The following is a 25,710-nucleotide window of genomic DNA, read 5'->3' on the forward strand; positions in this document are numbered from 1 at the left end:
ATGAGTGGGCCAATATTTACTCATTAGCTGCCATTCATTTGATTTGGATTTTTTTTCTACCAATGTTGATATCGGTAAATATCAGCTATCGGTCATAAAGGCAATATTAATATCGTATAGCGGTATCAGCCAAAATTTTGACATCAGCGCATTACTACTATTCTTCTCACACTGGTGTTTTAGGAAACCATTATTTCAGCCTCCTTCTGAAACTTTGTTTTAGCAGCTGTTTCTTTAGGGCTACCTACTCCATGAATCCCCTTCTCTCTGATTGGCCACCTCCCTGGAAGCATGTCAGAAGGTAGCGCTATTGGCAGACTTTGTTGTTTGAGGCTTGACCTTCCATCTCACCTACCTTTCATCTAGTTAGGAGTTCCTAAAGTGATGACCTCATCATTTCAGCAAATCTTGTTAGGATCTCATGAGAATCTCATGCTATGTTTCAGAACAGACCCTTTTGAGCAGTTCAAAAGGGATTTCGACAACATATAAATAAGTAGTTGCTAAAAAAATCTGCACATTGTCTAGCATTGTTACTCTATGTCCACGTTTGAAATATGAAAAGGCAGAATACCCACTCTTTTCTGTCTGATCGAACTCAAGGGGCCAACCTTCACCCCCATGTCATAAGTTATCTAGATCTACTCAGTGGGAGTACTTTTGGGAAGTGCTGACCAACACAAACTGGAAACCCTGAGCTGAAATTTTGAAAATGTTCTGACCCAGTTGTTCACAGCTTTAGAAACATCAAGCTTTTCTTTGGTTCAAGTGTGAACGAACAATTAAAAACAACTCAAAAATGTAAATAAAATACTGGTAATCTTCCTTCAGGTTATCAGTATGCATTCCTATTGATTTGCTTTTCCTTGTATTTCAACCCTGAGTACTTTGGTGTTTAATTTGCTCTCATATAGGATGCACGTGGATGAAAAAATCTCTTGACACATCATTTCGAGCAGTCTTCTACTGATTAGATCATGTTTGATGCATTTTAATGCAGACTGTAAACATGGGTGTTGATATATTCGTGGAGAAACATGCATACTTGAGTCATCCTCAGATATGTAATTCTTTAGGACGCGTGAAATCATGCATACTTTTATTCCTCTCTTGTAAACAAAGCCTAGTAGGATGAAATTTGAAACTAAACCCGTTAGGATGTATTCTGGAGAGTAATGGTAAAGAAAGCTGATACGTATGTCCATTGTCTCCTCGTCCAGGTGCACCCATACATCCTGCACTGATATATCTGTATACTGATATTTCTCGACAGTCTCTAAACGGTGCTTTTCTGTCATCAAAGGTTTGATACGTGGCTTTCTGCTCCACATTTCATCCTCACGCTAATGGAATAATGTACACCATATATTTGCACCTTCACGAGGCAACAGCCGCCCTGTTTCCATCACACACACACACACACCCGCATCCGCACACACACGGTCATTATCCCCCAAACACAAACACCACGAATAAACAGCCGAATCATTATTCTCGCTTCACTCGTCAAAAGCCAGCTCTGGGCTGTGTTTTCTGTCATTAAAAGAACATTAATGAGGATGGTTAAAATGGCAGTGATAAGAGGCTGGGACAGGGAGATGAATCTCACTCCTGCGCTGAATGCCAAAAGGAACTCTCTTGGCTTTTTGGCTTTGAGTGGGTGAATGTTTTTGTGTTTATCAGGCTGAACAGCAAATGCTTTTTTTCTCTTTACTTTGTAGACTTATGAGAGTGTTAGATGGGAATGTTTATACCATCTATTGTTTTGCTGCTGTGGTTTGGACCTCTGAAACTCGCACATTTGTTTGGTACAGTCAGCCCAGCAGAAACAGGCTGGGATTTAGAAAAAAAAAAAAACATCTATAATAGATTTTTTGAAGGTCTAAGCTCCGAAATCTGATATTTAAAAGCCAGCTGCAAAACAGCCTGGAATTTATGAGATAACCTTTGACTCAGGAAGTTTTTGAGCTCGCATGGTTGTGCATGATTCTCTATTTTGTCAGACTTTTCAACAATCTGCCCTTTCACAGCATTTCCATGTAGATTTTAACAAGAGAAGATTTCAATCTCTTCCAGCGTGATTCTCATTGTAATGTGGGCCCTCTGTGTCTGTCATGAGTTAAGAGTTAGCTGTTTGGAAAAACATGAAGCATTATCATTTCAGGCAGTGGACAATACCCCTGGGCGTCCCTGTGAGCCACAGCTGCCTCCTCCGTCTTCACCAGAAGATGGCAAAATTGACACAATGATGGTATCGATTGCACTAATTTACTAATTGAAGATGGTAACGTATCGTGTGATGTTCAGAGTGAAGTTAGATACAGCTATGGCTTTCAGCTGCTTTTCTTCTTAGTGTTTAGGTTCAAAGTCGATCTCGGTCAATTTGAGCGTCTTTCCCAAATTCAACACAAAAAAGAGATGTTCAAGCAGTGATTCATGTCCAAAGCGCTCCCTAAGCTGCTTTCCGCCAGGTCAGATGTGTGTGAATCATAGCAGCCCCTAAGGTGCACAGACCTGGTAGATCAATAGACACAAGAGGGGGGGAATCAACACTGCTTGTTTAAAGGGTGCGCCCCGGCCAATACCAAGCCTCTGGGCGTGCAGCGGGAGTACTTGGTATTTAAACCGAGAGACGGAGGGAAATGGATGCCAAGCTTTCAGCTCCAGGAACATGTGTCAGGGTTAGCGTGAGGGGAGGAGCGTTGGTGTGCTGCACTGATCAGGGAATCCCTGATTGGTTGAATTACATTCTGGTGCAAGTTTGGCATCACTGTGGGGCCACACTACTATGACCTCTGAATGGGCTTTTACTTTATCTCAATGGACTACATTGTATGCTTTCTTTCCTTGCTTGCTTATTCTGTTAACTGTATTCTCTGAGGAAAGGAAAGGAGGTGTGAGGTCATCTGGTTTGTTATCAGATTCCTTATAGCCTCTATCAGGCATCTCATTGCTTTGATAAATCATCTCTGTACCTGAGGGGAAAGTTTGAGCAATAGAGACAGTGTCTCCCATAACCATAGCAACTCTGAGGGAGCAGAAAGATAAAGAGAAAAGAGTGAGAAAGAAAGCTGATTGCTCAGAACAAAAGGTGACTGAACCTCCTTACTGATCAAAACTAAAGCCTTAGTATCGAATGGGGTTTATCTACAGAGTTCTAGATCTCCGTGATCATAGCTTTCATAACAGAAGACGCACCTATACTTCAAAAACCATAATCCAATGCCAGGAAAACACCAAATGCATCCAGCTCCACTACTGTGTAAGTTGACCGTGTATTTTCACGTTCCTCAACTCACACAGGCTGTGTATTCAGTCTGGCACCTTGCAGGACACCAGAGTCGCAAGATCAAGGAGTTCCTGAACTTCCCACACATTGCTTCAATAAGCCTCTGCTCAATCACGTCAGTTTCATAGACTGTATATAGAGTGGACAGCGTGGCTTCACCATTTACTGTTGTACAGTTTTAGAGCCAAAATACCCCCATTACAGGCGCACCCATTGGTAGCAGTTGTGCAGCACAGTAAAGGCTGTGAGGGTTTCTGGGAGAATCTGAGAGGAGCCGGGTGACAAAAATAAAAGTTATTTTTTTCTTTTGAAAGTCTGATCACTTTTTGGCTCTCCCTCCTGATGTATTTTAGAATCCCTGAAAAAAATACACAAGAACCGCAGCTGTCAGTCATCATTAAAAGTGACTTAAAGCCTTGTTTTTAACCTCTTATAACTAATGAAAATGAAACTTTTCAGAAAAAAAGAGGACTTGAATACAAGGCAGCTAAATAATATCTTCAAATCACCACAACAATCGGACATGAGAAACATTTCTACGAGGTGTATTAATTTTTTTTAAGTTTGACCACAGCCCATCTGGAATGACTGGAGAGACAGATTTTTTTACCTACACTGCAGCCAGCCCCAGGGAAGCAAGATGACGTCCATTTTTTTTTTTACAGTCTATTGTCAGGCTGTGAAACCTCAAACCTGTTGACTCTTGGCTTGCGCTCATATCATTTTGTTGTAGTCAAGCTAAAAACAATCTGGTTCTGACAGTATGTTTTACTTTGAAAGTCCCTGGGCGTTTTTAGGTAGTTTCTGTGCTAAACTTCCTGTCCCACTAGATCTGCCTCGACATGTCACAGCTCAGGCTTCTGGCAAAAGCAGGACTATTGCATATCTCCATTCTTTAACCTCTTTTGGCAGATGCAACATTTATGTGTGACATGTAGGCCTTTCAAGACAGTGTCATAGTTTTCGAGACATGTGACAAATGAAATGTGCTGTTATTGGCTGAAAAGAAGTGGAAAGTTTGTGTTGAGTTTTATTTTTATGATCGACTTTTTGACAGCTCAGATTGATGACACCATCTGATATGACATGTCAATGACCTACACATCCCATCCAGCCTTAAAGGGATAAACACGTAAATGTTACGTTGATCCAAATGGGTGAAGAAAATCTGAGCTCATTTTTTTCTTTTTATCTTGAAATAAGACATTTTATGGACTTGTCAGGCAAATGTGGATCATATCAGGTTTAATAAAATGTTTTTACTAGAAATAAGCCAACACTTGCTGGATTTCAGTTTTTGCAGTGTTTACAGTGCTCCCTGAAACCACATCATATGTCATTAGTTCAACACTTTCAGATATGTAGTTAGCAGCCAGCTAATGCCATTTTGAAGTGCATTTACAGCCAGTAAATTAATAGAAGTAGACAAAACAGATTGCCAGGTTTAAGTGAATACTTGGAGATGAATGTTTCTTTATATTTTAGCCTGTAAATGTGCTGAATTTAATACATATCAGCTCCTTGTTAAAACCCTTCATTCAAAATGTGATTTATGTAAATCTATGGTTCAACCAGACAGAAACACCTCAACACTATGCTTCCTTTTCCTGTTATTTTAAATACCTGCTTTTGAACTTTGCCTTTGTTTGTGTCATCTGTGATCAGTTGAAGTTTTTGGTTTGAGTGTTGGGTTTGTTTTATGTCTGGGTCTTTTGCGAGCGGGGGAAGAAAAAAAAACGGTCTCCTGTGCAGGTTCGTTATCACTGGAAAGACACCTTTGAAAGAAAGTAAGTGTCTCTGCATGTCCAGGAAACTTTAGAAAACTTTCTAGCGTCATTTCTAAAGTCCGTGCATGAGGCATTGTTGGTCGTAGTGTGGGTAAAGAAACTTTTTTTACTTTTTGTTTATGTGGTACATGGTATTGTGCAAAGTTTTAGATCAATATCTGAGTTTGTTTCGGGGTTTTGCAGCATTGTGTTTTCTTACTTATCAACTCTTACCTTTTTGCCAATCAGCTTCTTCCTGAGGAACTCTCGGGCCTCGAACATGTAGGGGATGTCGTACAGTGGACGGAAACGTTTGTCTTTGTCCTTGTTCTTCTCCTGAAAACAGACGAACAGAAACAGAAGAGACAGTCAGACACATAAAGTTGTGCAGATTTACTTATCTGCTGCAGACACAGACCAAGCAGAAACATGCACACCCACACACACACTCGCATACATAGGACGTATACACACTTTACTCACAAACGTAAACACAGTAAATAGATCCAAACACAGTCAGCTTGTTTGTTCCCCTCTCCCCTCTGCCACACTCCTGCGACAAGAGGATCAGGAGTCTGAACTCACTGTGAGATATTTAAGTGTGAGCAGCAGCATTTTACACACAAACACACACACACACACACACCATCCTCAAATAAACACAAACATCTCTTTTGCTGTCAAAACTGACACACTGCACCGAAAAAAGAAAAAAAAAAATCAAAGTACACAGTTGCCAAGGACACAGATACAAACAGGGAAGGTAAAGACACTTAGTGTTAAGCAGATGCACAAAGGAGAGCTGACATCACACACATACACACTACACACACACATAGATGTAGCCACACGCAGCACACAAAAAACTTCTTTCAATACGCTCACCCACTCTCTGACAGGAGCGGGCCACAAATAGAAGCTATTTGCATTTTCAAAAAGGAGGCTGAGGTTTTGTGTTGCTCCCCGTGTGAGGAGACAAACACACACAAACACACACTAAAACGCAGAAACACGCAAAGTGACAGGTGCTGTTTTGTAAGGGCGGTGTGGAAAAAAAATAATACGGCAAATGACAATGACGCAGTGGGAAAATAAACGACAGGCGCTATAGGGCTATGAATGACAATTCCTGTATGTGCACCACCCCTACTCGTCCCTCGCTCCTCTATGAGCGCCATCATTATCTGTCATACAAATGGAAGTAACACTCTTCAAAATGAACACACACAGGGTTGGATTAATTCCTCATTTCCTCTGCTATTGAATGGTTTTCATTCATTTTTAATGCGTCTCCAGTTGTTGGGGGCTGCCAGGTGTGGCACACAGCTGGACCGATGGTTGTCAAGAGAACACACGGGGAGGTAAAAAGGTGCCTCACCATTTGTTTCCATGTGGGTTTGGCTCCATTAAAGTCCCCAAGACCAATTTTTCAACTGGTCTGAAACTGAAAAAGTCCCACACAAAGCAGCAACTTCTCCAGCTGAAACGCTGCTAATATTTCAGTCTCAACATGACTGCACAGAAGGCCTTCTGGATTTCAAGCTTAGTCGATGCTGCCAAATCTACCAGCCAACCGAGCTCCTTTAACCTTGGCAGCAATGTAATAACCTTTGATTTTAATAGCTTTCCATCTTTTTCTCTCGTACTCCCTCGCTTCCATCGCTCCCTCCCTCCTTTTCTCCCCTCCTGCCAGCAGAGTCAGCACAGCATGGAACCTCAAAGGTGACTTAATCTCACACATGGCCAGTGGAAATCCCCCTGCCGCTCAGCCGAGAGCCGATGTCCTCCATTTTGTGTCAGCCGGGGCTTATTGTCGAGGTCTCTCATCCTCTACCAAGCCTGTTTCGGGAAGGATGATGGGGCCTTTTAGGAGCACTGCCAGACAGGGATCCTCCATTTTGGACCTGAGCCGTCCACCGCTGGGGATGAGGGTGACTTCAACTAAGCTTGTTTTGCTTCCAGACATCTTCCTTTGGAGCGTAATGATCTTTGTTGTCAAACATTTATGATGATTCCCACCTTTTCCATTCCCCAGGGTGCAAGCAGGGACTCAGGTTGGTAAAACAATTGTAGTAGAGTGTGTAAAATAAGGCTAACCAAAGGCTTCGCTGCTCTACCACCAGCTGGACCAAACCCAGTTGTCCTTAAGGATGAACCACAACCAGACTCACCTCTTCACTGACACCTTATGGTGCATACTTCTGTGTCTAAATTGGTTGGATCAATTTCACTCATTGGGTTCCCTCCAGCACTCCAGCTTCTTTCCACAAGTTAAAGACATTCTTGTTTCTGCTGATTGGCAACCCTTTGATTTGAGAGCAAATCTGAGCGTTTATTACACATTTTATGTTAGCCCTTGAACTGACTAGCAACCTTCACAGTTTTTATCCAGCATAACCCAATGCCAGCTAGGATCAGTTAAGAATCAACCCTGAACAAAATTATCTGTATGGGTAATGGACAGAAGATGAATGCCAAGGTTAATCAATCTGCAACGTCTTCAAGAACTCTACCAAGTCCTGTTACCTTGTTGGAATTACCCTGACCTGGGTAACTGAGAACTTTCAGACACAACAGAAGATGAAAAGTTCCTAAACTGACATCTGGCAACAAATAATAACTGACATTCCACAGTAAAAGCAAGAACTTTGTCCAAACAGTTGATGGTTCTATTCCGATGGCAGTCTACGTTCTTGACCCATGCTTCGATGATAAATTCCTCTTGTCCACTGACCACTCAAAGCGCTTTCATGATCACCAAACATTCATACACTAATGGCAAAGGCAGCTATTGATAGTGCAAATCAGTGTTCCGAATCCCATTTACACACTGTAGGCACACCCAACGGGGGTGGTTTTGGGGTCCAGTGTTTCACCAAAAGGGAACCAAGTGGCCACATATACAGAGGCTTTAGTTCTTGAAGCAGGCAGCCCAGGTTTGCTCTTCCTTCCAGTTTCCTGTTCTGTAAACTATCCAGTTCTCTCAAAATAGGTCTGAAAGTCTAAAAGTGACATTTAGAGGAGTGTCTATCCTGAGGGCACTTCAGCAGAACAAGGACCAGGGATCAAACCCCCAACTCTGTGATGCTTAGACCGTCGAGGAAAGACTACAAATTAACTCCTTTGCAAGTCCTTGGTCCTGTGACTCAATAAAGAGACCAAACTGGACAGGATCCCCTGTAGGTAATAAACCTATTATTGTTAAGTACCTCTTAAAACCCCACTTCAAAAATGTGAACTACTCCTTTAATCGTGAAGTACAGCCAGAATGTAGATATCTGGACAGTCCAGGTTTACATCCAGCCTTTCAATGGTCATACTTAATTTTGGAAGCCAACAAGAAATCTGAACAAAAGGTTTTTTTTTTTTAACACAGAAGTAAAGAATGAACCCAAGAGAAGCAGAGGGGAAAGAGAAAGAAAAATTATCTCTTACTAATAAGCTGATTCACAGCGGAAAGGGAGCTGTGTCACTGAGGGCGAAGAGTGTAAATGTCAGCACTCTATGCCAATTAGGCACAAGAAGTGGAGGAGAAGACCAGGAGGACAAAAGGTACCACTCCTCCATCTTTTAGAGGGTCTGTGGGGACCGGAGTGAGACAGAGAGGAACAGGGGAAGGTGAAAGAGTCGGACATGAGAAAACAAGAGTGGGAGGAGAGGATGCTTAGAAAAACATACGCAACCATAGATGTAAATGTTAAGTGATTGCACTGGCACTACTTATCCTGTTTTGTATTAAAACTATAAACGGCCCCGTGCCTTTGTTGTGCTTTTCAAAGAGACAGGAGATAATAAAAGTTTAAAAAATAGGCCGTGACAAGCCCAATTATTGGACTTCAGAGCAGATTTCAACTTTATTCCCCAGACACCGACGATGTTAGCATCATAAAAACCTTCCAACAAGTCCAGCTCCACGTGCATCATCCTGAAATCTATGATAATGCAGGCCCAGGAAGGTTACAGGAAGAGGAGAAAGAGTCACTGTTATGTCTCATCCATGACCCAATAACAACAGCTTGCTCCACACTCCGCTCGAGGGGGAGTTCTGTGCTATTTGGGGTAAATTCCCTTCGTACCAAATTACCGACTAAAGCTCGGGAATCATCTCTGACTATTGCAGGGGCATGACGCTGGCTGGATGGTACAGTGTCGCAGGGCTGGAGGGAGGGCTGGGCTGCAAATGTGAGGACGCTGGGGCTAGGAGCATTTGCAGCTTTCTGGAACTTCAAGGGTGAAATCGTGACTCAGGAGCGCGTCATGCTCTGTGATGTTGGGCTGCATTGTCGTGGGGAGTGTACTGTATTAGTTTCACAATAAGAAGGTTGAGGCGAGTGCTTTTTGTAGTGTGAACGTCACAGATTCAGAGGGTTAGACAGATATTTGTGAGTGCACCAGAAATTGGACGTTATTTTTTGATTAAAGAGTGAACTTGTAGCATCTGACAGATCAGCATTCACTATTTCATGCTTAACAACACTGCTAAATAATGCATGCATGAAGAGTTAATGGCTGCAGAAGGTTGCAGGACAATGAAGTGCACAGAAAGAGGAAGGAAAGAAGGAAGGAATGCACCTCCTGAAGTCAGAGAGGAAAGGATATCACTTGTTATAGTGCTACAACAGAAAATCTAATTCATCTAATCTAATATTAAATTCGCAGCATTATTGCTGGGAATAGAAATCCGTCATTACTAATCTGACTTGAACTGATAGACTCCAGAGACGACCTGGATTTCAGAATGAAATTACCTGTAGCACCACAACAACAAAACATCCACTCAATTCATGATTAGCCGCTCGCAAGACAGGTGCAGGTAAATTTACCGGGACAGCTGTGACAGGTTGCAGCTCATGCTCTTATTGTGAACTCATTAATAAGGATGTCAAAGGGAAGGGAGGGGGGAGTCAAAGCACGTGGGTTGTTTTTAAATTTTCGGGGACGTGACAGAGTGGCCCTGCGGACAGGGACGATGATGCAGAGTTGGAGTCTTCCTGCAAGGAAAGCTTCAATACTGCTGACATTTATTTGTATTCATGCATTCAGCTATTGAAAGCACCAAGCAAATTTGTGAAGCGTACGCTGGATAATATTGAACATCCATCCAAACACAGTCCCTTTCATATAAATGGTGTATTTGATAACAATTTGTGTTTAGAAATCTTTCCCAGCAATGTGTTTTGTTGCTTTTGAGGAGGTGACACTTTTGTAAAGAGTACAGTCGAGTTTCTCGTAAAACTTCCTCCCTCTTCTCTAACACAAACACGAGACAGTCTGTGTTTTTAACAGTGCAGCAGGGCCAAGAATATCCTCCCAGTAGCGAGGACACATACTGGCTTCCAATCTGCCTCACCAGGGCAAAAGTGCACAAGTGAATCACGGGGTGGGTGACCCTCCTCTCAAAAAAGTTGGGGTCGGAGCGTGTCATGGCAGGCTTGGGGCATGCTGAGGGCGCACACATGGACGGACAGAAGATTTGGAGGAAGTGAGGAGAAGAGGGGTGGAGGGGACGAAAACAAAGAGGGTAGGAAGAAAGGGGGGGACTAGAAAGCGTGGAACAGATGGGCTGGCCTGTGTTAAGAGAAGCTACATCATATTAAACTTTGAGAGGAAAGAAACAAAGAGTGTGAAAATGTTGCTCTAAAAGTGACATTTGCACACTGAAAAAGGCCTCACTCAGATTCAAGGCGATGTTATCACAATGTAACACCAAGTTCAGAACTCTATTAAGACAAAGCCAAATTCTACTTCAATGAATTCTTTCACTTTGCTGATTTGTTACTCATTTGTTAGCTGACATCTTTTTACCCATCCGTCTGTCATTTTGTCCAACTTGTTTTTTTTGTCTTTTTGTTTTTTCATTCAGCATGGTGTCACTTCTCTGTTTGACAGCATTTGAATGATCATCTTTTTTTTTCTCCCATTGTGTTTGTGTGCAGAGCATCTTGCCTTGCACTTGGGTTGATAATTAGCTTACTTGCAGCAACACATTTCCATATTTGCCACCTTTCCCGGGACCTTGATGTCTTGACTGCAGTTGTAGATGTGAAATTGAATTCATTATCTCATGGAACAAAAACCTACTACTGTATAGCTATTGTTAGAGAGAACAATATGTGAATCAATGGAAGCTGTGCGACGATAAAAATAGATTTGGTTTGTTTTGTTGCTGCTTTTTGAGATGGATCTGCATTTTTCACGTAATGCACATTGTTATGAAGATGTGGAAATTTTTCAATTCTGCCCACACACTTTGCTTGACTTAGGACCTGTGTTAGAGCTGTTGTATTTGCAGGAATGCTTATCAATGTGCAAAAATAAACCTTAAGAAAAAGAAAAAAAGGCAGAAAGGGTTGAGCATAAGACAAAAAATATCAGTAAAAGTAAACACACACAGGGGTGGACCCTTGAGAGCAGGGGTGTGCCATATCATACTGTCTAAGATAATACCGGTATAATTTTTTGGTAATGTAAATTTGTCATTTCGCGATATTTACAGTGCAAAGTTGAGCTGAACGATTTTGGAAAATAATCTAATAGCGATTTAGCATGCGATATTTAGGGGGGATGTGTCTTCTACATTATTCACTAAACACAAGCAGTACATCATTCTGTTGTATGACCAACACAACAAAGGATGTTGTCAACATATAAACAAGTCTTTCCCGTAGGCCAGGCCTACATGTTATGACAAAATGAGATGAATTGATATGAATAATGTATCTTAAACTACTACAATCACAGTAGAATATTGACTGATTGATTTTAACTTCAAGCCTTGTAGACATGTAATAAAATTATCATTAATTTCCTTGAATAAAATCAGATAAAGGAACAAAGCACTGCAGAACAAGAGGCCACGTATGAACAATAATTTGAAAATCAATAGGAATCTTCTCTTCTATGAATCTCAGGCTAAATAAAGTGCAGATCTGTAAATAAAAAACAAAGTTTTGGCTCAACCACTGAAATATGTATACTTGTGGAATGCACTTTAACATTTCTTTTTCTCTTTAAATTGCAGCCTTTGCGACTTGACAATTGCATTGCACTACATTGCAATGCCTATTTAAATTTGATTAATTGTTTAGCCCTAGTGCAAAGGCGGAATGACGTAGGACGCTCCCTGCTGTCTACAAAACAATGATGACCGAGAGCGAAAGTAACACGGCAGCATCAACTTCGTCCTTACATGAGGATTTGGTTCCCAAGGGAGGAGCTACCTCAATGATGTGGAGGTGGTTTGGCTGACCAAAGATCAGACATGCAGCAAAACACACAAAATGAAAAATATGCAGGAGAACTATTACTGCGAAAAGTGGCAACACCACAAACTTGTTCCACCACCTAAAGCTGAAACACACTGCCGAATAATCTCAACAGGCTATGAAGACACGTGAGGAGGACGTAAAAGCTACATTAGTATCTTTTAACCCGATATCAGCATTACCCCCAATTGGCACATAGAGCAAGAGCACTGCACAGTGCAGTTCGACAGATATTGGGCACGTGCCAATTCATACTGGATGTGTCTCTGGAGTGCTGCGCAGCACAGCGCCCATAGCAGCTGGATACCTGAGATCACAAGATCCACAAATTTCTGCAGAAATCCCACTCAAGACAACATACTTTCTTGATAATCAATTAGTATGTTAAGCTCATCTGGCCTCTCAAAACTTCAGCAGCTTCAGTCTATGCTTTCTCCTTTCTGATGGTGTCGTTATAGAAAGAATGTGTTGTGTCGTAAAGAATTATGAAGTTTTTCACCTGCAAGATTAACTTTCCCTCCCCTCGAACGTCAGATTTCCTCTGGATCTGACCTACTTATTACAGTTACATTTTAAGCTTGTGTAGCAGTAGTAAATGATTGGAAAAGTAAAATATGCTATTATTTAGAAGCAGCAACCACAAAAATATGATGTCGTTTTTTTTTCTCCCATATCGTAATAAATATTGTTATCGCAAATTTCCTTAAAATATTGTGATATAATTTGGAGGCTACATCGCCCACCCCTATTTAAGAGTTTGGACGAGTAGGCAGGGCTGCATGGAGCAGTGCAGGGATGAGCCACAGTCGTCGTGCTGCCTTATATAAAGGACAGTGAGTTGACCTCTCTATGTGCTCCATCAGCAGTGTCCTTAACCCTACTTAAACCACATAAGCACACAGATACATTACAATGCACACAATCTCACACACACACATACACACACATAAACACACACAAACACTCGAGACTCAACGCATGCACAACACAAAACACAACCAAAAAGCAGAGAGCAAGCGGAGAGAGTGTGTGGGTGTACGAGTGAGTCACTGAGTAGCATAGACATCTCTCTGCACTCGTGTTTACGCTGGGCTTGTCCTGCCGCACACGAGAGAAAACGAAGAAGGGAACGAGGGAATAAAAAAAGGAAAAAGAGGGAGGGAGAAGAAAAAGCTGACTCCAACTCCCAAGCCCAAAATAACTCACATCTGAAGATGCGCAACAGTAGTAACACAGGGGAGGAGAGGAGGCAAGGAGAGAGGAAATGTAAGTGCTATGTCTTGATGCAGCACGACACCACTGCTCCAGATATCTATCAATCTGAGCACAATTAGAGGAGTCACAGGAGAGGAAGGTGTGTGTGTTGGGTTGTTGTCATTGCTGTCACATGACCAGAATATTTTTTTAATTTGACAAAATACTCATTAAAATTACGAATTTCAAAAGATTAATTTTCCATCTTGATTCTTCTTCTTCTTCTTTTTATCAACTTTACTCTTTTACGGGTCACCACAGCTGATCACTTGTTTCCAAGCGACAGTGGGAGCAATTTTGGGTTCAGAGTTTTGCTCAAAGACACTAATGCACTTATGAACCCCCAAGCTACCAACTGAGTGACTACAACTCTACTACTGAGCAGAAAAGGAAAATAATGAGCATAATATCTCCATTTATTTTATATAAGTTCCAATTAAATTTTGTAGTTAATTACAATTAATCTGGATTAGTTGCGATTAATCCCATTTTAACTACATATTTAAAATTTCATCATTATGTATTTCCAAACAGTTTATTACTTAATGTTAGGAAGGTCAAGCAGTTCTCACCAACGTTGCAATTTGGTCATCTAATGAATGCAACAAGTGTCCTTTATAAATTTGACTGTTAGATTAATCATCAAAAATAAACTTTTTTTTTTTGTTTGCTTCAAAAACTACCTTACATTTCTGTCTGAAACTATTATCCTCCTTTATGATACAGCATGATAAGTCACCACAGGCAAACCTGAAGACGTCATACCAGCCAGGGAGTTCATATTGTTGACCCGCCTGCAGTCAGTTACCCCTTAGTTTTAGCAATGTCTACAGCTCAGTTTCATCCACAGGTCTGTGGCGATTAGCACTGCATAACAGTGCTCGACAAGCGTTAGTGAAGGTGTTGCCAGTTGACATCTCTCTAATTTGATGCCCCTGTTATTTTCATTTGTAAGTAGTAATACAAAAAATGAAACAAAAGAAGCATTATCTTTAAAAAAAATGGCACTTTTTTGGACTTTAATTTCCTCACAATCAAAGCTCTTTATAAAATGCGACACTGTCAATCGGATTGATATAAAGGCCACAAAAACTTAACTTCCAGGCACCCATAATTTAGAAGCTAGCATTTTTTTTATATTAACACATGGCATACTGGGCCAGTCCATAACGTAATTCAACAGGCACATAAACTTGAAGAAATACATCCACAACTACATTTCTTTTTTCATTGCATGATTTTCATTTGCAGTGTTTGCTTGCTTTATTTTTTCTCCAAAGCCCCGTTTCCACCAAGCGGTTCAGTTCAGTTCATCTTGGCACGCATTTTACAGTGTTTCCACTGACTAATCCCAAGACAGATCCCCAAGGAACCGAGACGAGCTGTTCCACTTTTTGGCACCCTTCCATAGGGGTGCCAAACTAAACCGATATAATCCAGAAGGTGGAGCTACAACACTGCAGACCATTGATTGGTCAATAAAATCATCACTTCCCATGTGACAATCAATGTATTTCTCCTGGCAGCACACAGTATTCTCTCTAAAAAAAAAAGCTTGATTGTGCTTTGTAACAAAGAGACACACGCCAATCACAAAGAAGACGAATTGCTGGATGTCTTCCATCTTGCCCTTTGTTTACTGTGTTGTGTTTTTCTTCTTCTTCAGGATTTATTAGCGGAGTACTCTGTGTCACGCTGCCATAGCGTCCCGCTGTTATGTTTCTGATGCGGCTTACACGCCACCTACTGTGGGGGGGCATGGTTGTCTGTGGAAACACAAACAGGACTAAGCTTAACCAAGCCAACCCATACCAAACCATACTGATCTAAACTGGACTGCTTGGTGGAAATGGGGCTTAGGTAACACAACGACTGATGCTTTCTCTGTTGCCTCCAGAAGATTTGGGTTAAGGATCTGTCTTTTTCAAACGGCTCAAGCCTTTTTCAAACAGTCTAATTTCAAACTAAAGCAGACTGAAGAGTTTCAAAGCACAAATTATTGAAAAGTATCAAAGTATTAAAATTATGTCATGTGTCTGTATGAGTGTTTTAAGGGACAAAAAATAACCAGGGAGATGGAGGAAGAAGGCGCATTAAAGGGAGGAGAGGGGCTTGGCAGAACAGTCACTGTTGATCAGTGCACTGGTACATTGCATCTGGCCTCCCATGCCCCCAAACTGTACAGACAGACAGACACACACACACAAAGACACACACAAGTCAGCACTCAGACACAAACGCATAAACAGCCTTGCTTGCAGAATGCACGGTCAAACGGTGCAAACAGACAGAGATAATAATGACAACTGGCACGAGAAAATCCCTGCAGACCTCTAGAGAATACAACACACACACACAAAAATACACACTCACTGAAGGCCACAATGCAAAAACTCTGGGTCGTTTTCTCTGGTGGGTTTCTAGAAGGTTCATAGATGGGCTACATGCGCCCATCTGGAGTGTTACTCTACACTCAGACATGGTACATATCTGCGTAATCCATGTTTATGCACACGCTGACGCCAATTTCGAAGATGTTTCCTGACATCAGCTAATGCAGCTTAACCGAGCATGTCTCTGTGTGTGCGTGCGTGTGTGTGCCGCAAACCGTGACGACGTCTGCTTGTGTATCTTCCAGCTGCATTGTAAGCAAGACGCCAGCTCGCTTGTGACAGCGTTAGCCCACATGATGTCAGCATGGGTGGAGAGAGATACCTGCTGTGACCTCTTGGATCCGAAGTTTTAGAGGTCAGAATCGCTTCGAAAAATTATGAAAACACAAAAATCATTCTTGGGGCTAATTTTTCTCTGGCACATTTCTTCTTCAGAAATACTCCAACAGGTGCACACAAATATTTGGAGGTGCTAAACGATTAATTTAATTGCCTTTAAAGTGGTTCATTCGACTTCTATGAGAGGAGAATTTAACAGTTTACAATGTCTTCTGAAAACATAAAGGGGAGCTCTGCAGCTGCATCTGTGGAGGAAGGGAGACAGGGCATGAAATTAAGTTTCCCGGCTCACCTGAGGAAACGGCTCACTTGCCTGGGGTAAATGAGGACTGGACATAAAAACTCTCAGTTCCAGGAGTATAAAAGGAAAAAAAATGTGTATTTAAGAAGTCAGATAAATACCATTGCTTCTTTGTCAGCTGCTTTTATTCTGCCTCACAGTCCAAGGGCTCATCACAGCCTCATCACCACTCTGCATCGCTGCCATAGCGACAACACTCAAAGCTGAGCCAGCGGCGATACAGACAGGCAGGCGGGCGGGCAGCTCTTTAGCTCGCAGACAGAAATAACTAGCTAACAAACAAAACCAGCAGCACCATGAACAGGCTTTTACAAAACCACAGAGAGCAGCAACAAATCTTATGCAACAGCAACTTCCAAAAAAGATTGCCCCGCAGAGGTCTCTCCTGCCCGAAGAGAGCACTGACCATGGCAGGAAATAAGCTGGGTGACATGAAATTAAAAGAAAGACTCATCTGTGCTGTTATCTATCAGGATTTACTTCTCTTTATGAAATGGTGCACACTTTTCAATAGCAATCGAGATTTTGCCACAAATTTAAGTGGTATGACTCTTCCAGTAAAGGTATCATAAAAGTCCAAATCTCTTGCCATGAATTAAAAGAATATTTCATGTAAACATGTGATGCTTTCTTGCTCAGCACCAGTCAATTTTGGCTAATGGAAACAGGCTTTCACAATACTGTGATGCAGTCAGATGGAGCTAAAACAAGCTTTCAGCAAGCCTCCAATTAACTGGTTGCACAAAAAAACAGAGGGCTGTGAAACTGAGAATTAATCATGCATTCTAAGAGCAAAATTTGAAACTTTATTTTTATACAGAAAAGGCAAAATGAGCCAGCACTGGCGACAAAAACATGACAAAAACAGACATGGGTGAGTTCAACTGTGAAGATTATTAGCAAGTTAACTTTTTGTCATGCCATTAGCTGTCAAAATTTGGTGAGAAGTTGTTGGGGAGTGAGCCATCTCGCACATCTTCCACCACTACTTGGAGTTGAGAATACAATACAGCCACCAGGGGGCGATAAGTTTACAAAAGGTGAACAGAATGTTGCAAATCTGCACCTAATGAAACACTACTGCTTTCCAGAACTACCACTACTTCTCTCAGTGGGACGAGATTTCATCGTAATCTTTGCTTACTACTGTTAATACTCCACAGCTGAAAAGATGACATGTTTCACAAAAATTACATAGTTAAAATGTTGGACGTTGATATTAAAAGTTGGAGTTTCAGACTGTGAGATGTGTGCTGGGAAGATTCCAGAAGAAGACTTCAGGCTGCTCCAAATCTCTTGGAACATCTCTCAGAATGCCATAGTAGAATTACGCCAGATGGAAATGAGATTTAATTTACGACATCACAGATTGGCGAATCTCATGGCATGGCATAATAACCATAGCACAGCCCCCCCAAAAAAGGGGAAAAAGGGATTAAAAAATTCCTAGTTCACTAACGGCTTTATCTCATACTTCAAGAGACATGACTTTGTAGCCTTGCAACAGTGGGGGAGGCTCCCAAAATGCTAAGTTTCAGAGTTCTGAGAGTGGCCTCAAAGAGACAGTAGCTGGAATGAAGGGTTATCAAAAAGACCTTTGTCTGAAATAAAGTTTTTTTTGGGGTCACAAATCATGTAAAGCTTCTATAAAGGTTTCAGAGGGACAATCTAACGCCTGAAAACTCACATAATTCCCCCTATTTAAACATTAACTGTGACATTCAACTTAACAACCCAACGATACTACCTCACCGTGTGATTTCTCTGTCATTTAGATTTTCAGTCTCTCACCTTAAAATACTTTCCAAGAACACTTCATAGATTTTTCTCTCCTTCAACTCATTTCCTCCTCCTTTTCTGCCACCAAATAGTGGAGCAAAATAACTATGGTAACTGCACTCCACAGTCAAACACAGCCATCTGTCTTTTATTGGCAAGAGCATTTGATGAGTATTTGATAAAATGTTTCAATAGTTGATGGCAACCATCAGATAAATTAGTTGTTGTGTTTAATAATAGCTCCAGCTCATGTCCCAATCCTGAACAAAGATACTTTTCTCATATCTTCAGACACCAGACTATGAACTTCACTCAACTAGTCCAGACAACTGGCACCAAGACAAGCAGAATTTATCAAATATGCAGGTTGTTGACATTAAAAGAAGAAGAAAAAGTAAAAAACGCCCACACATGACTTTTAAGTATGTAGGTATTGCAAGAAATAGCAACAGAGAACTGTGGCAATATAAAATTGATAGAATACACACACATCTGGGCCCACTCTCCCAGGCTCCCTGTAACATACGATGGCGTAATGAAGCACAAAACACATACTGTTGAGGCATCTGGTGCAGGCAGAGACAGAGTGACAGCGACAGCATGAATACAGACAAAAGAGACAAGAAGGAAATAAAAGAAGAAAGGAATCAGATAGAGAGACAACAGACAAAAGAAGGGAAGTTATGGGGAAAGTAGAAGAAAAGAAGTACAGAAGGGAAGGAAAAGTACAGGGCAAAGCTGAATAAGGTTTGGGAGCTGAAGCTGTGTACAAAATACATGAAAACTAAGAAACTGGAGAAATGTTTCTTTGCCCAGAAGCTTGTAACAACCACACAAAGCTGGGGAGAGCAAACACACGCACAGGGCAGCATCACAGGTCAGCAATCTGACCACACTGTGCACACCAGAGGGGAGAAGACGGGAGGGACAAAGTTAGGGAGAGGAGCAGAGAGGACAGAAGGAAGGAAGGAGGCAAAGAGAAAGAGAAAGACAAAGCGGTCTCTTAATGATGCGAGACACAAACAACACCGGGAGGGGAGAGGGAGACAAAAGACATGGATGGAAGGAGAGGCGAGAGAATCAAACAATAAAAAGGAAAAGACACAAAAAAGTAAGCTATAAACTGTAAAACAAGCAGAGAGGCAGTCAATAAACACAAAAACAATCAAAAGAGAGGATTTAAAGGGCTGTTGCAGACATTCTGCGATTTGACTTTTACGAGTGTTTCCTGGACTTTTCATATGTCTTCAAGAGGCAAATGTGAGACATGACTTCCCCATAAACTGATATCACGGTAAACAGTGTGTCTTCTGGTGGTGCGGTTATTAAACAGCCTGAGACGTGTTAAAAAAGGGGGAAAACAATTACTCTCCTTGAAAAAAATGTAAAAATTACTTCTATTGAGACACTGAACTTTGTAATTAATGTGAGTGACATTTTCAGACATCTTGAGTCAGTAATTTACAGAAATTAAGCAGTTCAGACACAAGGGTAATTGAGAGATACAAATTGATTGCTCATCAAGGAAACATGTTTTTTTCAGAGGAACAGACACTAAACTATTGCACACAAAAGAAACAGGCTTATTTTCAAACACAAACCTGCTCAGGTTAATGTGGGGATAAAAGCAACAGGGGTGTGTCAGGTGTGACGTACAGGGTTGGCACTGCCCCACTGAAATCTTGGCCACCCCTGGTGCTCATTTAAAATCAACAACCAACAATTTCTGCTATGGAGTTCTGAAGCAAATTGTTGACAGGAGCCATAAAGGAAATGAGGCGGGCTTCGAGCCTCTTCACTTACAATCACAGGGCGCCCGCCTGTCCGTCACATGGACTGTGTCTCTCATTGGGCAAACTCGGTATCTTAATATCTTCTTTTAATCTATCAAAATTTCACCCCTGCCACAGGTTTTTCCGTACTTCCAGAGCCAGCCTCAAGCAGACGCTTCACAAACTGCAGTTTTTAGCATTTCTGTGTTGCTTCATACTTACAGCTGCCTTTTATTAGAAAATCAATGTTTTTTTTGTTTTGTTTTTTAAGTTATTAAGGGTGAGAGTGGGGAATGACCTGCGGGAAACAGGCCGCAGGCTGGACTTGAACCCAGGCCACCTCAAGGGCCTCATGGGGCACGACCCAGACCACTAGGCCATTTGCGCCCTTAAAATCAGTTTAAATGTTTTTTTCCCCCCAATTTTATTTTGTTTTATTTTATTTTATTTCATCTGCCTTTTTGATTGAATTTAAATGTTGTTGTTGTTGAAATGTGCTATATATATAAACTTGCCTTGCCTTATTTTTGCACCTGAGTTCGCTGCTTGGTCACTGCCAAACATTTTTGCCATTTGTCTTTTTTGTATCATGTTAAAGTAAAGAACTCTGCATAAATTTGATTAATGATGGGGGTTGCTAAGCTAAGATAAAGGTGGGAGCAATGTGGTTTTTTTAAGGAAGCTTAAGGCCCACCTCATCTCAAGTGCTTTGATAGCATCTAGAGTAGCTTGAAGTCCAACAGAGGTGTAAAGTTGATGATTGGGCTGTGACACATCAGGTTTTTAATTTGCTTTCTTAGCATCCAAATGTGTGTTTTGATGCAATTCAGATTTAGCTGTATCATCTTGTCAAGATCTTTAAGTATTACACCAAGTTAAGCAGACGCAAAAACTCTTCTTGTCTGACAGTTGTATTTTAGCAGGCAAACACGTGCTTCCTGCCCCAGTTTGGACACACCTCTGGTAGGCTGTACAGACAGAATGACATTCACCACTGTGTACTTCTAGGTCCAGGTGTGCCTGCAGACACACTGCCTGCTGTGTGGATAAATATGTGTTAGGTAAGTATGCATCATGTACGTGTGTGGGTTTATGTTTTTACAGTCACAAAGTGCCTCTGAGGAGAATGGGGGAGTGAGAAGGGGACAGCCAAAAAAGAAAACAATTGATCTGCCTCCCTCTCTGCAGTGCTGCAACCACTGGGTGTGTGCAAGTGTCTCGCTGTGTTTGCATGTGCCCCAACTGCAGGGGCGCCACCAAGTGGTGAAATATATCCCTGTGACTGTTTTAAGAGAGAGGAGCCGGCATAAGAGATGGATAAATATTAAAGAGTCAGGGGAAGAAATGAAAGTGTTTGACTTTGGATAAATATAATATGAATCTGCGAAGAAGTCTGAAGCAGCAGTGACACGAGTCATCTCTGTGGAGCGGCTGATTAATTGGCTGACCACAGGCTCACCCACATACATCCACTTATTCATGCACAAGTAGCCACTCACTCAAAGGGAGACTGTGGACACTAACAGGAGACAGATACAGGTTTGTTTTTTACCTCTCCCTCGATTCTGGGGGGACGAATGCTGGACAGGTGGATGGTTTTGTATTCTCCAGAGTTGAGCTTCACTACCATGGCATCAGCATTAACTACCTGCATCACCTGGAGGAACAGAGAAAGAAGAGGAGAGGAGATTGGTTAAAATAAATACAGGATGGAAATTGCTTGGCAAACATAAAGCACACAAAGAGGAGCTCAATAAGAAAGTAATTTAAGGGTCCAAAAAACATGTAAATCCTTCAGGAAAACTTGAAAGAGGGGAAATAAAACACTCCTGCAGGATGCAGGAGAGTTGGAGCATGAAGAGAGGAATTGTATTTTGGTGAGCAGACAGACTGAAAGAACGATGGGAAGTGAAGGAGCAGGTAAAGGATAAATGGAGAGGAAGAGATCTATTCAAAGGCAGCGAGGAGAGTGACAGTGCAGATCGTGTGCTGTCACGAGCACAAGGCACTGAGAGAGGGGGTAAGAAAGAGTGATCCTTGAGTGACTGAGTAAGTAAGCGAGCTGAGTCGTCCCAGCAGGGCCCGGCGAGGTTTGGAGGACAGAGCGAGGACGTTGTGCTATCTGGGGGATTGGCACCAGAGGGAGGAGGCGAAGGGGGACCAAGTGCAAGAGAAAGAGCTTTAAAACACAAACATCCTGTTAGAGATGGACTGCTGGAGCATTACACAGATCTCTGCCAAACAACAGGCTGGCAGCACTTTGTTCCCTGAGACCTTTACAAGTGGGACTAAAGACTCAGACTTGTTTAAGTTTGGCATTTGAATGTTATTTCAGAGCTCAAAAAGGTAGCAGTGAGGGGTGGGAGAAAATATCAGGAGGGCAATACATCATGTTCCTGACTTATGTAATACAGTTATCGTAAAACAGGAGCCCAAATATCAACATCTTCATACAGCACTCTAACAAACTCCCCCTGACCACATTGATACTTTATGACCCCTCTTGGTGGCGCGATTAACCCATGTAATCCCATGTGTTCCTGTAAAATAAGTGCATGTATTTCTTTTTTATTTTTCCACATTATTTCATTTAAAAATATAAATTAGCTATTAAAAATCAAACTGGCACTTCAAGAGATTCCAGAAGTTAAATTAAACAAGTGCAGCAACTCCGCCAGTGGGATTGAGCATGTTAATTTCATCACATATTTTTTCCTTAAAGGGCCATTTTCTAATCTCCAGTCAATTACTTATTTTGAGGTACAACTGCAAATGACTGCAATACATTTTTCCATTTATAAAGACTTGCTGTTTTATGATGTGATGTCAAGAGCAAGGCAGAGTACATTAGGGAAGGGTAGTGTAGGGTACTATAGGTTAGTGTATGCCAGGGAAGGATGCTGTTGGTTAGGTTATAGCAGGGAAATGGAGGGGCTGGTGTAGGTCAGGGTAGGGTGATATAGGCTAGTATGGTTGTGTAAAACAGGCAGAGGTGGAGTATAGATGGTTGGCATAGGGTTGGGTCATGGTTGGGTGGGGTTGAGTAGGGTAGGGTAGCTTATGGGAAGGTTCCTGCGATTATAACTAGTAGAGTTAGCCTTCTGTTGGAGCCAACTTAATATTTTTTGTGACCAAACACTTTTTTTGTCACCACACAAACTTCAACAACTTTTAATTACTGCCCTTGTTGTTTATAAATTATCTGGCATGTGAAGTAAAAAATGATTCCAAGTGTTTTTCATTTCTTTTTTTTGAATTTTAACATGATATGAGACTAAAGTAGTGTTCAAGTTTTCAAGAAAAGTCATTTTTAGCTTTGACTATACATGTGATAAAAATAGCCTCTTGGCAAAAAACTCTTTTCAAGGAGTAAATTCTTTTTAAAAAGAACAATTTTTATGTAAAAAAAAACTTTAAAAAAATGTCAAAAATTGTGCTTTTAGAGAAACTGGAACAAAAGCTTGAATGATTTTAATAATTCTCACTAATTACTTTTGAATGTACTTCTGGTAGGGGCGGTCGAGACCTGAGTGTCTCTACATCAGCAAGATAAGATACTGATGCCTGGTACCTAGCAATTGGTACCTGTACTCAACGGTACCAATTTTTGGTACTTTTTTGTTTGTGTGGGTAAAAAAAAAGTATATATATATACATATATATATTTTTTTTTTCTTTAAATAAAGCATACTTTTTTGCAATTTTTTTTTAATAAAGCATACTTTTTTTCAATTTAAAATATCTATTCTTCAATATATAACCTTGCAATGCAATGCTGTGTTCATGTCCAGCAAGAAATACTGCCAACTCTTCCACTCCCTCGAAGTTACAGGGATGCATTTAGGTTCCAAAACACAGTACCTTTTGATTTTTACATGAATCTTTTGACAGAACTCAGTTGGTACCTATAAAAGTACCTAATCCAGTGCCCATACCTACACCTGAAGCTACCAAATACATGGCTTCATTTCATACAGTCTGGATGCCATAAGCAAACAGATTTGAACCCAACAATGTTGGGTATGATTTGCTAAAGATCTGTAAAGGGTTTCTGTCCAAGATGGAGGAGAAACATTCAAGAACATTTAATTTTGAAAATATCTTCAAACTTGTTAATATCTAAAAACCAGAATCGGTATGGGCCCTGTTTTTCTCAATGAGTGCCTCCCTAAACTAAACCCTGTCTGTGTGTGTACCTCTTTGTGTGTTGCTCCCTCCTCAGTAAGACAGATTGGGGGTATAATGTGACTTAGATGGAAGAGGCATCCAAGACCAGAGCCTTTAAGTAGGCCGCTTGCAGGAGACGTAGAAATCAATCGCCCTACACATGTTGCCTCCCACTTGTGAATTAAATGGCCAAATCATCACTCAAACTGTGCTTCATATGTAGGCTGAGCTCAAGTTAAAACCCTTAAAGTTGGAGACCCAGGTCTCTGGCATGTTGGAAGCGTGATTAGGGTTGTGTGGGTGTTTGTGTGGCTGGTGGAATAACAAAAATTTCATTTAAATTTTTTATGGCTGAGTTGAGGAATTTTCAGTGTACGGCAGACATAAATCCAGGTGCTTTAGGTTCAATATTTCATGAAAACAAGTCAGGCATTGCAATTGCCACCAGAGAGCAGAAATTAGCCCAGCCCACGTGCTCAACAGGCTGCCCACCACAGCAGCCAAAATACATCAAATACTAATCAGTGAGTTGAGTGGGAGAGATGGGGAGACATGGGGAGCAGGGGAGAAGGGGGGAGAGGTGTAATGAGTAAACACAAGGAGGACACGTGTGCTTGAATTCACACTGTCACAAGGTCATTTGAAGGCCCTGCCCAAGTGAGGAAAGTGCAAGGTAGAGAATGTGGAGAAAATGGCTCAGCATTTACTGGCTAATTATGAGCCGGGGGAGGCAAGACGACAGAGAAAAGCAGGACGGATCAACGCGCGACAAAGATAGACGAGACAAGGAGACAGACTGTAATCTCTGTGCAAATATCACCAAGAAGGAAGATGGAGAATGGATTGAAAAAAAAATAGAGCACATAAAAAAAGTCTTTGCAAAGTAGCTGCCATGAGGGGTCGAGTGAGCAGGCAGAGGAGACAAACAGGCGGGCAAGCATGACTCACTGGTCTGATGTGACAGCCCAGAGGTGGGGATCTACTGCCACCCTCTGTCTGTGTGTGACATGACATCTGCAGTGGCCTGGATCAGTCACAGAGGAGAAGGAGGGAGCTTGGCTGCTGTCAGGGACTGTGTTGGTTCTGTCAGTTGAATCCATTAAGTTTGTTTTAAGCACAGGGACGAGTGAAGGCTTAGCCAGGACTTAGCTCATTACTCATGTTGGATGATCTGCCTTAAAAAGCGACACCTATGGCGGTGTTTCAGTCGTGCTGCCAGTGGAGATAATATGTCACCCAAATTACATGCTTTCATTTAAACTAGTGCTGTTTTTGATGCTGTGATAAACACATTAGTCTGGCGTGTTGCCCTGTGGTGCTGCTGGAAACAGCCTGACGAGTGTGAGAAACACTATCCTGAGACTGCTACTAATAAATTAGACTTT

General features: G+C 41.5%; 1 protein-coding gene across 1 annotated transcript in view; it reads right to left on the minus strand.

The window, feature by feature from the left end:
• Nucleotides 1–25,710, minus strand: part of snd1 (staphylococcal nuclease and tudor domain containing 1) — a 229,525-nt gene that overhangs the window by 180,392 nt on the left and 23,423 nt on the right. Inside the window, exons 10-11 of the mRNA XM_074698290.1 lie at nt 21,711–21,815; nt 5,290–5,391 (exon numbers count right to left, since the gene is read on the minus strand). Of these exons, the coding sequence (XP_074554391.1) occupies nt 5,290–5,391; nt 21,711–21,815 (207 nt within the window). The remainder of the gene's footprint in view (nt 1–5,289; nt 5,392–21,710; nt 21,816–25,710) is intronic.

Source organism: Halichoeres trimaculatus, unplaced genomic scaffold, assembly GCF_033239565.1.
Source record: "Halichoeres trimaculatus isolate MK-OKI-2021-1 unplaced genomic scaffold, fHalTri1.1 fHalTri1_scaffold_21, whole genome shotgun sequence".
Lineage (NCBI taxonomy): Eukaryota > Metazoa > Chordata > Actinopteri > Labriformes > Labridae > Halichoeres > Halichoeres trimaculatus.